Source organism: Crassostrea angulata, chromosome 10 (genome assembly GCF_025612915.1).
Source record: "Crassostrea angulata isolate pt1a10 chromosome 10, ASM2561291v2, whole genome shotgun sequence".
NCBI classification, from domain to species: Eukaryota; Metazoa; Mollusca; class Bivalvia; order Ostreida; family Ostreidae; genus Magallana; species Magallana angulata.
This window is the reverse complement of record NC_069120.1, coordinates 5,284,092-5,298,327: the sequence shown is the minus strand read 5'-3', so window position 1 is coordinate 5,298,327 and position 14,236 is coordinate 5,284,092. Positions and strand designations below refer to the sequence as shown.

At 33.4% G+C, this 14,236-nt stretch overlaps 1 protein-coding gene across 1 annotated transcript; it reads right to left on the bottom strand.

Moving 5' to 3' along the window:
- Nucleotides 1–476: 476 nt before the first annotated feature.
- On the bottom strand, nucleotides 477–14,112 carry LOC128164736 (protein tweety homolog 1-like). Its single transcript, XM_052828729.1, has 14 exons — nucleotides 13,819–14,112; nucleotides 12,506–12,666; nucleotides 12,204–12,315; nucleotides 11,080–11,318; nucleotides 10,065–10,160; nucleotides 8,476–8,548; nucleotides 6,674–6,743; nucleotides 5,995–6,056; nucleotides 5,638–5,730; nucleotides 5,420–5,559; nucleotides 5,221–5,322; nucleotides 5,001–5,141; nucleotides 4,812–4,872; nucleotides 477–4,132 (listed from the first exon to the last, which is right to left on the bottom strand). Exons 1-14 carry the CDS (start codon nucleotides 13,933–13,935, stop codon nucleotides 4,091–4,093), a joined length of 1,509 nt encoding a protein of 502 aa, XP_052684689.1. The 5' UTR covers nucleotides 13,936–14,112; the 3' UTR covers nucleotides 477–4,090.
- Between the last annotated feature and the right edge of the window lie 124 nt (nucleotides 14,113–14,236).

Genomic DNA, 14,236 nt, shown 5'->3' with positions numbered 1-14,236 from the left:
TAATAAAACTATGAGGATAATACATGTATAAAGATAACCAATATACATATATTACATGCAAGGCCATCCTTTTTTAAAATGTTTGGAATTGCCGCCTGGGAGTTTCCAGACCTTTTTTTTTTTTTTAAATTTTAACTGGAAGTTCAACAAAATAAAAATTGGCAATTAAGAAATAAAAACCTGAATGGACTTTTAACTATGTAAACATTGTACAAAGGAAAAAGAAATTCTTGATTTTTTGCTGATAAAATTTTATTAGTGGGGGTACTTCAATGAGGTGGAAGGCAGTTCCAGACAAACAATAATTTTATTTTGGCCTAAATGGTTCCTAAACACCACTGAGGTGTGTCACTTGGGGAGTCTGGTTACCCTTGGTTACACATAATTCATCCTAGTCCATATGTTTCTTGAAAAGGTTTTTATTGTTTGAACTTCAGGATGGTTTACTGCAACAAGTCAAATATTCAAATACAATCTTGTGTTTAAAATACTTTATTGTTTAGTACTTCAGCATTAATAATAACATGTATTAGTTTTTTTTTCAAGGATACAATACAATCCATCATTTTACTCACCAGGCATTGTGAATCAGTGATGCAAGTATAAAAGAAAACTTGTGAACAGTAAAATTTACTGATGCCTTCTGCATCACAACCATGGCTCTCAATTAAGACACAGAAAAATCCGATGGAAGACAACCTTTGACTATACATTGTTCATAACTGACAATCTTTTAAATATCTGTTAGTAATTAAAAACCTTAAAAATAACAATTTTCACTTAATTACATTGAATTGTTAGCAAAACATCTACATGTAGAGGCCTTATCATAAAGATTTTAAGAATCATTTTATTTTATTTCACAATGTATTTTTTGAAATAAAAAGTATAAAATATGATCAAAAATTTTCTATTTACAAAATCACAGAACATGTGACAATAATATATTATAACAAACATAATTTTTTCAAGAGAACAGTGAAAATACATGTAGAGTATGTTTTGACAAAGATTCCACATTTTCTCCATCTCAATATTTAGCTATCTTGATTCATTCTTTTCTCAGAATGTCAATCTGCTTTCATCAACAAGAAAACATCATTTCTATCTACATGTACAATTTCACTAACCAAAAACACCACTCAAGTATTCTGGAATACTGTAAGGTAATGAAAAAGGAAACAAAGCTTCAAAATCGAACTTTCCTAAGCAACAAATGGATAGAGTTGGAAAGTCAAAATGTCTGTCTTCACCGACTGACTAGACAAACTTCACCAAAGCAAGAACTGTCATCATTTATGATGTATTTTCTTTTCCTAACATGTCTCCATTAACATACTTTAAATTCCTTATTTTACGCTATTGGTACATATTAGTACATAATTTCGCGATTCCGCTTTTTGTGTCAAATTGCAAGAATATAAAATCTCGATCACCAATAGTTTGTTAACATTTCCTATAGTTCAAAACTGTCTAAAAAATAAAAGCAAGATTTTAAAATCTGCGAGGGTTGCTTCTCGCAATTTTACGCAAAAATTCCTCACATTTAAATAAGAATCTACAGTATTGAATTTGGGGAGAGTTGTGTCTCAATTTCCTTGTATCACAAATTCTAATTTTAACTACTACATGTACATGCGTACCCTGCTGTTTTAACTTGTTTTGGTTAGAAAACATGGTACTTGTATGTTAGACCGACAAAGAGGAAAGTGGATTTGATGCTTACAAAGACACAAAACAAAAATTTTTTTTTCATATGGAACTTGTCAAATCAAAGTCCTGTTATATAAAAATAAAGATTAGTAATGAATCTTTAACCCAATGACCAACGGGTATGCTTTAGGATCAGGTACAATTTCGTTGTTTTTAGTTCAGGTCGAACCTTGCCATTGTCAATGCAAGTATTTTGTACTCTACAACATCAAAGTGATCAGTGCTAAATAAGCTGTACAGCTTGGTGAGTGTACAGGAAATGATGGCGATGATGAAGAAGGCTGCTCGACAGTAATTAATATGATAACCTCCCAAAACAAGACACTTTGCAGGAAAACTTCGTTACAAAAATCAGTGTCAGGAAAAGAAAAATTATGATAAGAATATAAAATGCAATCATTTTTTTCAACTGCAGATAAGAGTATTTGAAGACTGCATTGAAATTACCCAATACATGACAATTATTTGACTATTTAACATATTTGTTTTCTATTATGCAAAAAAATGCATTGCACATTATTGATACAGATGTCCCCACTGATAGAAATTAGAAATAAAATCCAGAATATCAAAAGCTTGGCTTTGTGTACAAATTATGATGTATAGAGACAGTAAAGAAGCATCAGTTCTGAATCACAACCTTTGACATTACTGTGAAGTTCATTAAAAACTGTAAGCAAAATATGTAATAATTCTGAGATTCATTATCCTGAGAGAAAATTCCAAGAGAAAATTTCAACACAGAGGGTGCTGTTTTAGACATCGATGGTGCTAGTTCAGATTCGACCAATGGCGCTGTCCCTGACACAGAGTGACCAATGGCGCTGTTCCTGACGTGACGGCCAAAGGCTATGATTGGTTAACATATCTTAAATCTCAGTGACAATACAAAAATATCATTACAATAATCTGGGGTACTGGAATTCAAGTACATACAAGAGACACTTATAGTGAGGAATTCTCTGACTTCAGCACTGTGGTTCGAATAAAGCTTGATCAGGTAAACAATGTCATTATATATATTGCATGTACCGGTAAATGAAATGAGCAAAAAATTACAATCATAATCTTAAACAATATTCAAACCAAAACTAAACAACATGTTTACATAATAATAAGGGAAATAGACTATAAGTCAACATCCACTGCATTGGCAGGGCATTAAAAAGCAACAACAAAATATTCTAGAAACTATAAACTTACTTTGAAGCTGCACCTGAATCTGTTTCTCCAAACACTGATTTCAGCGTGCAAGACATCAAAACTCACACACCAGAATGTTGCTTATTACAAAACATTCACCACATTCCCATATTTTAATCTATTAAAAGCTCAATGCAATAAAAATCTAGTTTGATAACACACAGCCATACTTATTGGTATGAATTCATACACACTGCCCACAGAATAATGTACATTAACTTTTGCTTCAACGCCACGAAATAGTTTATAAACATTATTATAGTAGGTAATTACAATTTTACAAAAAAATTCGACATGAAAATTGCGGCTCCTCTAACAGCAATCCGCACTTACTTCTGCTGTTTTCATTATTCAAACTGACCCTGTTATACAGTTAATAAATATCAAAATTAACAATAGAAACAACCCTTCATATATGAAGCTCTTTTAAGCAAGCATTTCAGGAAAATTTAAACTAAATCTTATCAAAAATTAGAACTAAAATATTTTACAACCAATTTTTACATGCCATGGACTCATCCATTAATTTCAACACAACACTTTATATTATGTTTCTTTTTTTTTGCATAGACTTATATCAATGTTTTGGTAAAAATTAATTAACAATGCTATTAATCATCACTGGTCAACCAGTAAATAAATCAACACTGGACTCTGTATGGCCATTAAACAAATTGTAGAGGAGACAAAAAAATGAGTACATTTAGGTGCAGCTGCACTAGCGTGTATTCAAACTGTATTGTTTTATAAAATTTATCAATACAAGCTAAAAATATAAAACTTGACAACAGTGAAGGAATTCACTCATGTCATTCGAGAAATCACCAAGCTTCACATCTCTAACATGCAGTGCTTCAGAAAATACTAATACTGATTTTACAAATTCTGCCAAGCTTAGGTTTTGAAATTTGTCAAAATAAAAATATTCACATTTGTACTAGAAATTCTAATTTTCTCTAAGAGTTGCAATTTTTAAAGGATTGGAGTCATTGTCCACTAAGGCCATCATAACTGAGTACCAGTACATTCAAAAGCTGGCACGACAACCATCAAAACATATCATTTGAGTATTCTAAAAATTGTGATTTCATTAGTTACAGCAAAATATTTCAATACAAAGATATATGGAATAATCACTCAACAGTGCGTAACTTGGGTAGAGGTCTATAGTGGGCTACTCAATCTCATATCGCCGTGGAAACCCTCCTGGGTGATACTGTAAAACAAAAAAAATGTTCAAAAGAACCATACTCTGAGAAAGTTGGTTAAACATGCAAACTCCCCCTCTATCCTTCCTCTTCTTATTATCAATCATATTTCAAGACATTATGAATATTTTCTATTGATCCCCAACAGAAATCATCTGATAATGTTCTGTTTAGAAAAGTCACTGTTTCATGCAATGAATTAGCCACATCATCAGCAGACATGTTAGATAATTAGATCCCACTCAGTCTAGCACTTGTTTACTGGAGTCAGCAGGCACTGGAGTCAAACTCCAGACATCTACTTTTAAAACTTGTTACAGCAGACATTTTCTTGACACGATTCGATTTGTTGTTTTACAGACACTGTAGTTCTCTCTCAAAGTCCCCAGTTAGACCCAATGCAACACTAGACAAGACAGTACTTTTACTCTTAACTCCAAAACTTACTGTTAATACACAACAAATCAACAGCACTCTATTTATTTTCAATGTACAATTTAATGTACACATACACTTATCTTTCATTACTTACACTGTAATATATGCCCTATTTGAACAAAATTTTCAATGTCAGTGAAAAAGAACATAGCATTAGAACTTTAACATAAAAAATCCCCTCCACCATTTTAAAACCAGAACAAACTACCTCAACCAATACATCTCTTGTAAATTTCCATGGTTACTTACCGCAGGGGGTGGGGAGTCATTCATGGGAACCCTCTCCTCAGATCGAAGTTCATCAGCACTCCTACAAATCAGAGAAATGGAAGACATTAACCAGATACAGCTAATCACTAGAATTCAGTCATGTACTGGCATCCATACTTGTGAGCCATTTTTCATAAATCTACCTTGACCTATCTTATGTCAGCTTACCTGCGAAGATCGCGGTAGTACTCCAGTGTGCAGCTCTCTCGGGCCCCACCCCTCCTCTCAGCCTCCATGGTGCCATAACCGTTATAGGGAGGGGGGCGGTGACAGAAGGGGTCAGAATCATCCACTGGACGGTAACCTCTCCTGAAAAACATCCTCCTACATTATACTTGTGTTCTCTTTTAACAGGTCAAATTAAGCGGAACCAACAGAAGCAGCTTACTTGAGCCCTGTCAGGTACCACACTCTAGGCAGCAAACACTGTACGATAATCATACAGAGCCCAGCGAAGGGCAACATCAGAAGCAGGAGGGCCACTCCAACTCTACAACATCAATAAAGCCAATCATAAGCTATAAACTACCAGATACTTAATGAACACAATCTAATCATCATTATGGCATATATCTATATGTCCTTACAATGCAGTCTCACAGACCCCTTCCACTGCCTTTGTGTAATCCTTATGAAGAGTGCGGCAGTCCAGCAACTCGCCAAGAGAAGTCACATTCCCAAAGGTATAGTCCACATGTAGCCTCATGTAGAGTATAGGCTTGCTCATCTACAAAACACAGTAACCAATGAAAAAAAAGGTCCACCTCGGTTTATGTTTTATAGAATAGTAGAAAATTCTACAGACCTGTTCCACGCGGATGAACTTGATGCTTTCATTGAGGAATTTATCAAGTGTTGAGTTAGCCTTTGACACTTCATAGACAGCATCTTGAATATCCTGATAGAAATCATAAAGATAGTACATGTATATTCATGAATTAAATATCGTAAAGTATGTTGCAAAATGCATCAGTCATACACATTAGGTCAGAGAAAGGGCAAGAAGACACATTCAGATATGGACCTGCTCCATAAATCTTAACCTTTTTGCTCATTTAGGATAGGTCATTTACAGCAGCTGATTTTATTGGAGAAGATCTTCTGGATTAAATGCACAGTAATATATATGAAATCTAAATACACATGAGTGATAATTGCTTACCTTTTTAAACATGGGAGGAATTCCTTTGCCGACCTGACACTGAGAATATTCCTTGATCACATCTTAAGAACAAAATAGATATATAATGAAAAGGTTATGACATCCTGACCTATATAACAGTGGTTACAAAAGCTAATCCTCTTCTCCTTTAAATCCATTCATTACCTTCCAAATGAAAGCTGAATACTATGATACTAGTAAATAACAACACATTGTGTGGAATTAGCAACGACACGCTGCAGCTATTTAATATTTGGCATATTAAATGTACACACACATAATTATGGCATAAAGTTGGATCACATGATTTATTGATTTTAATAAAACAATTCTGAAAATTTAAACTTTCCGCTGTACGTGTCGTCCTAAACTGGTATTTAACACCTGAGTAATTCTTTATATAGCCTTGCTAATAAACCGGTTCTTAAGAACCAGGTGACACAAACAGGTATTCGAATGAAAACCTTATATATCCGGATAATTAATTCATTATTATACCAAGTAGAAATTGATTTCTGTCTAATTCGTCCCTCAAACGAAAGAAATCATATATCATTTCTCAATCCTTGTTTGGTACAAAACACAAAGTTCATGTCTAAGATCAATTCACGTACAGTATCAAACACAGCTTAAACTTCAATGACATGAAATCAGTGCCTGGTTTTATCAGAATTCTCACCTTTCTGGGCTTCATCTTCTCCCAGGGACTCCACAAAAGTGTCTGGGTCAAAGCACAAGTCAGACATTCCCTGTGAGAAAATGGCAGTACAAAACTAGTTCATGAAACCAGTAATCTGTGTCATTAGCATTCACTTTTATGAAACAATTCTAATTGTTTAGATAAGTGCTTGCAGTTTGTCCATAGTTAACCTAAGCCTTTACTCTGAAGTTATTTCCTCAATAAATACAGATACCATTGTTAAAATTATTATAGAAAAAAGAAGTTTAGAATTGAAAATAACATTGTTTAAGAAATAAATTCAAGTTATGCTATGAATAAATCTATTTATGATGTAAGATTTTCACATTTATTTATATCAATCAGAATCCATCTGAGAAAATTTCAAATTATTGAAACATGCATGTTAAAACTCTTGGGATTCTGATAGAAAACATGGATATTGACTACCTGATTGTAAAAAAGTTAAATATAGAAACAATTGTCTATCCCTTGAATGTCTCATAGCCTACCCTTATGATGACTTATTTCTGTCTCTTATACAGTTCACTTTATATTCCTCTTACGCAAATGCTATATATCCCCTCTACTGTAATACAGCCTACCCTTTGTACTGACTACTGTCTACTCCTTATAGTAGCTACTGTCTGCCACTTAAACTGACTACTGTCTTCCCTTCATACTGACTATTGTCTACTTCTTATAGTGGCTACTGTCTGCCACTTATATTGAAACTGTCTTCCCTTCATACTGGCCACTACTGGGTTCTGTTTACCTCTTATATTACCTCCTGTCTTTCTCTACTCTTATACTGGGTACTGTCTACTCCTTATAGTGGGTACTGTCTACTCCTTATAGTGGGTACTGTCTACTCCTTATACTGGGTACTGTCTACTCCTTATACTGGATACTGTCTACTCCTTATAGTGGGTACTGTCTACTCCTTATATTGGGTACTATCTACTCCTTATACTGGGTACTGTCTACTCCTTATACTGGATACTGTCTACTCCTTATAGTGGGTACTGTCTACTCCTTATAGTGGGTACTGTCTACTCCTTATACTGGGTACTGTCTACTCCTTATACTGGGTACTGTCTACTCCTTATATATGTACTCACTACTGTCTATCCTTATACTGACCACTGTCTTTTCCCTGCCATAAACTGACTACTGTCTTCACATTGTACTAAACACTGTCTATATCTTCTACCTATTACTGTCTTTTCTTTATAATGACAATTTTTTGACCCCTTACCATTATACTGTCCTTTGTCTATTATTTATATTGTCTCCCCCTTTAAATGACTTCTGTCTTTACCTTATACTGTCTACTGTCTTTTACTTATAATGAAAACTGACAACCCTAAAAACTGACTATGGTTTATCCCTTATACTGTCTACTCCTTATTCTGACTACAGTATACTTTTACTGTCTTTCACTAATATTGACTTATGTCTACTCATTACACTGCCTACTGTCTACCCTTATACTGTCTAATCCTTATACTGACTATAGTATAATTCTACTGTCTACTCCTTATACTGACTATAGTATACTTTTACTGTCTTTCCCTAATATTGTCTACCCTTATACTGTCTACTCCTTATACTGACTAGTCTACTCCCTCTACTGACTACAGTTTACTTTTACTGTCTTTCACTCATATTGACTTATGTTTACTCATTATACTGTCTACCATTATACAGTCTACTCCTGCAGCTGATTACAGTATACATTTACTGTCTTTTATTCATATTGACTTATGCCTACTCCTTATACTGTCTATACTTATACTGACCACTGAGATCCCCAGATAGGCTCCACTTCCGGCCCACACAAGTAACAGTCCAAAGAAGCCCAGGATGACAGATCTTTAAATAAAGTAATATAATGACATTAAAAATATTCTTAATGAATAAATAAAGGATGAGCTTTATGGTTTGAGCATTTACAGTTTATCAAGGTCTAACTTGAAGAAAGGTTATAGTCATCAGCAAGATTTTTTCAAAGAAGATGGGGGAATAAGATGGTGCAACTGCCCATTTGGTTTAGTCGTAAAATACAATTTCAAATTCAACATTTTTTCAATTAAATATTTTGAAATGTTATAATACAAGTTTACAAAAGGGTAATTTTTTATTATGTTCACTTTGAAATATTTCAAAAAAACGATAAGAAGAATAAAACAAGTCCTTAAATTTTGGTGGCATTGAACCCACAACCTAAAAACCCCAGTTCTATAAATTTACCTAATGTCTGGTGCTCTAACCACTGAACAATTTCATTCACAACAAAGTGTGTTGTTTAAATGCTATATGAGACATTGGCCACAAATTTACGGACTTGTATTATTTTAATAAAACGTTCAATTGTTGGGCTACAAAATGACATTTTAAAAGTATAGTGGGTCATCTCTCCACATTTTTGTTGATGGAAATCGGTTTAAATTCCATTGAACCGCATTTAGACCATGACAAAAATATGGAGCTCAGACCCACTCTATGAAAGAAAAGGCATTGAAGTTATAAAAATGACACTATTTGGAGGTTTTGACATGCATACGCCAGTTTAAATTAACCTTTTACATGTATTTAAAATACTTAAGGGTTACAAACCGATGTTACGTTAAATATACACTGTTTTTGATTATTATTGAAAAAATTATCAGATTTAGTGATATTTTAATTTTGAGGTATCTAATCATTCCTCATATGGGCATTTTACACGCCTTGTTCACCCATCTTCTTTATTCATTCAAACACCTTGAGTTTTTAATATTAAATTAAATAGTGCTTTTCTCTACAATTTTTTTACAATCTAAAAAAAAAATCCAAAAAAGATGGTCATAAAATAGATCAATTAGAAAGACAGTAACCAACAGTAAAATCATGTGGGGGCTCTACATAAGACATGTTCACAAATTCTCTAAACTATGGAAAAAAGACGTGAAAAGGGGAAATTGTTGGTGATATCATTTAATTATCGGCTAACTGATAACAAAAAAATTATTCTTTTCTACCGTAGATGACCAAAAAAACCCCAAAGATAATGATAGTAGTATAAAAGATTTTGATTAAATCATAAACAATGAATACAAGCCAGCACATGTGATCCACACTCATATTAAAATCTATATCACTGGTGAGACATAAAAGCATATATTTTCTGCTCCCCTAAGTAATGTTACTCTCTGCTTTAATGCCAACATGCATTTAGTTAAGAGGAATCCTATTTCATATCATTCTTCTAAAAATGGAAATTCAAGCAATATAAATAACCAAAGCAATAATAACCTAATATTGATTGTGACAGTATCATCATGATCATTTTACCAAGCAAACACTCAATATGCCTTTACGATGAGCTGTTCTATAAAAAGTTACTTACGTCATTATAAGACATCGTGATTTCTTGTAACAACCAAGGCTGGTCGTCAGGAGGATGAAGAGAGAGAAGCACAGCAACACTATAGTGACTGTCCATCTACAAAACAACAAGGATGTCACCTAATACGTTAGTCTTTTATAGCCTCGCTGATGTCTCATTTACCTACCTACCCACCCTCAATACAATAGCTTTTATGATGCATATCAAACTATTCACTTGATACAACAGTCTGTAATAACCTCACTGATGTCTTTATAACTTATCTTTCCTCCCTATAGCAGTCTGTAATAATCAGTATCATCTACATGATACCTAATACCCTATGGTATATAGGGTATTAGGTATATAACTACCCATCCCCCATACAACAGTCCGTAAAAACCCTAAATGACATTTATCAAACTTCCCACTCCCACATAGCAGTTCGAAATACGGTAGCTTGCCTTCACCAACATCTATCAAACTGGACAACTGATTAGTTTGACCTTTAGAAAATTCTCATTTACCGGTAAGTATATTAAGGTAAACATAAGAATGTAGGTATCTTTTTCCTATTCATAAGAATTCTGGTTCTATCTTATTACTATTTATTTAGGAAAACATTCATAGGAATTATATAATATTTATCAAGTAAAGATAATTTAGAAATCGAAATTGATACCCTCTGCATTAATTATCCTCCTTACTGGTAAATCTTAATTAAAAATCATTTACATTTGCATATTCATCAAATTACGTTAAATCTGAGTACATTTTTACAATATTATTATATTAGTGCAGTCATTGATATTTCATAACTGATCATGATGAATAATATCATATCATTACATGAACAACACAGTTGTTTAAAGTACCCAGTATAAACTAGAACAATCAGACAATCTGATTCACAAAATAGATTCATTTTAAGACTCATCCAACAAAATCTTTTCATTTGAAATGTAGACTCATTCTTAATTTCTTAAACTTTGCATACAATAAAAAATGTGTATACTCAATGAGCTGCCGGTGTTACCTGATAAACTCGACATCCACCGCCTGTTTGGAAAACTTCTGCAGGAGAAGACTCGGCAAGTTGGACTTGACACTGTCTATCTCATTCTTTGTTTTCTTGGCATGATCTTCTATCTGGTTTAGGAAGGGGGAGAGAGTTTGATTGGCTGTTTGATTACCTAATTTGCTGAGCAACTCTTTCAAAGCCTGCACCCCAGCTGGTCCATTGAATTCATCGACCACATCATCGAGTGTATCTAGCTACAATAGAAAGCCAGAAAACTCACAGTCAGACAGTAATACATACAACATTTACCTTCCTACCATTACTGATTCATAATGACTTCTTTATTTCCCAATTAACTAGTAATAAATTGGTTCCTGACAACTAATTTTCACAACCAATCATATTTTTAAGATTTTTTTTAAATGCAAGAGACATTAACAAACTGGTTTACCTACAGCTTGAAAAGTTTGTGATTATGAGACTCCTTTAAAAACTGTGAAACTTTCAGGCACACAAAGAAAAGTTTTTTTTACATATTCGAAGAAATTGGTTTAGTGTTTATACCTGGTATTTAAAGGTTCTCAAACAACACTTAGTCGCATGTACTATATATAATGACATCAAATATCTTAAAAACCATAAAATATTCTAAATAATAATTATATAGAAAATGTAATCTGATTTGTTCTGAAAAGTCACATTACAGGTCATAAAAAATTTCTAGTCCCTGTCATATTTGCGATACTTTTTATCTTATTTAACTCCATAGAGAATGTTATACATTTTCCAACAAGAATTATTGCTTGTTGATCTCAGTGGGGATTATTCATTCTCGTATACCATAAAACTGTTTTAAATCAATAAGAATTCAATGATGAGAAAAGAGGAAATTTACATAATGATGTTTGTAAAACAATTCCTCTTTACTTTGAACCAAACATCATTAGTTTGGTTGCTTATTGTGAATTGATTTGTCTCGGTAGATTTAAAACTCTAAGAAAAAACAAACTGAATCCTTCGGTTTAATTAATTATCATAATTAAATATGATTCTTCTTGTTGAAATGAATCTTCAGGTGATCTGTAAAACATTCATGCAATAAACGTATATTATGCCAAAATAGATCTATATAAACTTACTGTAACTGAGATTTCTCCCAGAGTTTGGTTTGCGTCATCCAAGGAATTGAAGAACTCCTTTGCTCCTTTACCAACTTGCTCATTGCCAAAAAATCCCACAGCTACTCCACCTCTGTAATCAAATCAACAAATGATTTAAACATTTTGTCCCCATCTACTATCTGACAGTCAATATGTATTTGGATCTTATTGAGGTTATACCTTTAGTTAATCCATAACTTACATTTAACATTACATGTATCCAGTAATGTGTAATGTATACACAAAGGAATTTTGTAAATTTTATAATCTGTCAGACTTACATGGAAAAAATTATGAAGATTGCCACTAATATTCGGATACATGTGGTTCGTTGTGCCTTCTGAGGCTTCTTCTTCACACACTGCACACACAGACAACAGGAAGCCAGAAACAGAATCACCAGAATAAAGGCCACTGGGGCTGCTCCCCATAAAATTAAGGACTGTTGAGTTAAAAACAAACAATCGTAGAGCTCATTACAAAATATTAATACAGGCACGTGTGATTGACACATACATCATTGCTCCTGTATATTAACCATAAACAAACTATTAGCATTATCAATGATTCTATTACATACTTGCCAACTGACCCGATTTCGTCGGGTCACACCCGATTTTTCAACCATTCACCCGATTATTTTTTATGACCCGGCGGGTCATGCTTTTCACCCGATTTTTGTCGAACAACCCGAAAATCTCCCGATTTCCGGATTTGGTTCGTAAATTACGTTGCGCGTTTGACTTCCAGTTATGAACCCAAGCTGAGAGCTTGGATTTACGTAACACGTAAACAATGCCGATGGCTATAACAGACACATTATGTGTAATTATTATCGTGAGTTGTTTTGACTAAGCGAAGGTTTAAATCATTAAGTGTGATGGCTTCCAATAAAAAAAGGTCTTCATCGGGGCCAGCGGAATCAAAACCAACAAAAAGAAAACGATATTTTTGTACCTATCAACATATCTGGGAAAATGAATTCCCATAAGTAAAACAAAGTAATCGAGTACAAAACGAGGCTTTTGTGTTCTATATAACGCACATTTGAATATTGGATTTTGTGCCCAAAATGATCTGACTAAACATTCAAAAACGCTAATTCATGTATAGGATGCTTTTTAATACACATAACTCTTCCAAGTCACTTACAACTTTCATGCCATCATTTACAGAGTTCAAAAGCAAGGTTAATGTAGCAGAAACTCTTTTTGCGTTTTTTTTAGCTGAACACAACCTACCATTTTCTGTGTCAGATCACTTTGCAAAATTCAAAATCAGCAACTGTTAGTTAAAATGCTTCTTTGCAAGTAAGCATTACACATAAGTTTTTAACACATATTTCTATTGTTTATACCTATGAAATGCATGGTAAATATGTCGTGAATGTCGTGACGCGCTATGACCAGATTTTTTACTTTCCAAATCTGGTCATGACCAGATTTTCACATGTTGGAAGTTGGCAAGTATGCTATTATAGAAACTGATGTGGCATTTCAAACTGAAAGTAATATGTTTAGTATACGAATCGCTGTAAATAGAAAAACAAATCACATAATTTAAACAAATGATAATTGACAGTGGCCGTTTTTACCTCTTGATAACTTCTGTTTTCTGGTTCAAAAGTAGAGTTTGTCTCTTGGAAAGAGAAGTCCAAGTGTGGAAACTCGTGCAATATTTTAACATACCAAATATCTCGATACGAATTCATATCTAAGCCGTAATATATCAAAATGTATCTGTATCGGTTCCTTTAAAATTGTAATGCAGTTTTTCAGTCACATTCTAGCTGCGAATTTGGTAAATTAATCCTTTGGAATGTGCGTTTTGAACAAATCAGGATTGTCATTCGCCATTTTGTTCTCACGTGACCCGTAGGCCGTAATATTTTTTACGACAAATATGCTTTATTATACACATTTACGTTCTTTATTTCACAAGTTTATTGATTATCATATTAACTGCAAATTTTATCGATATATCTGATGCATGGTAACTGTTTGATTATTTGT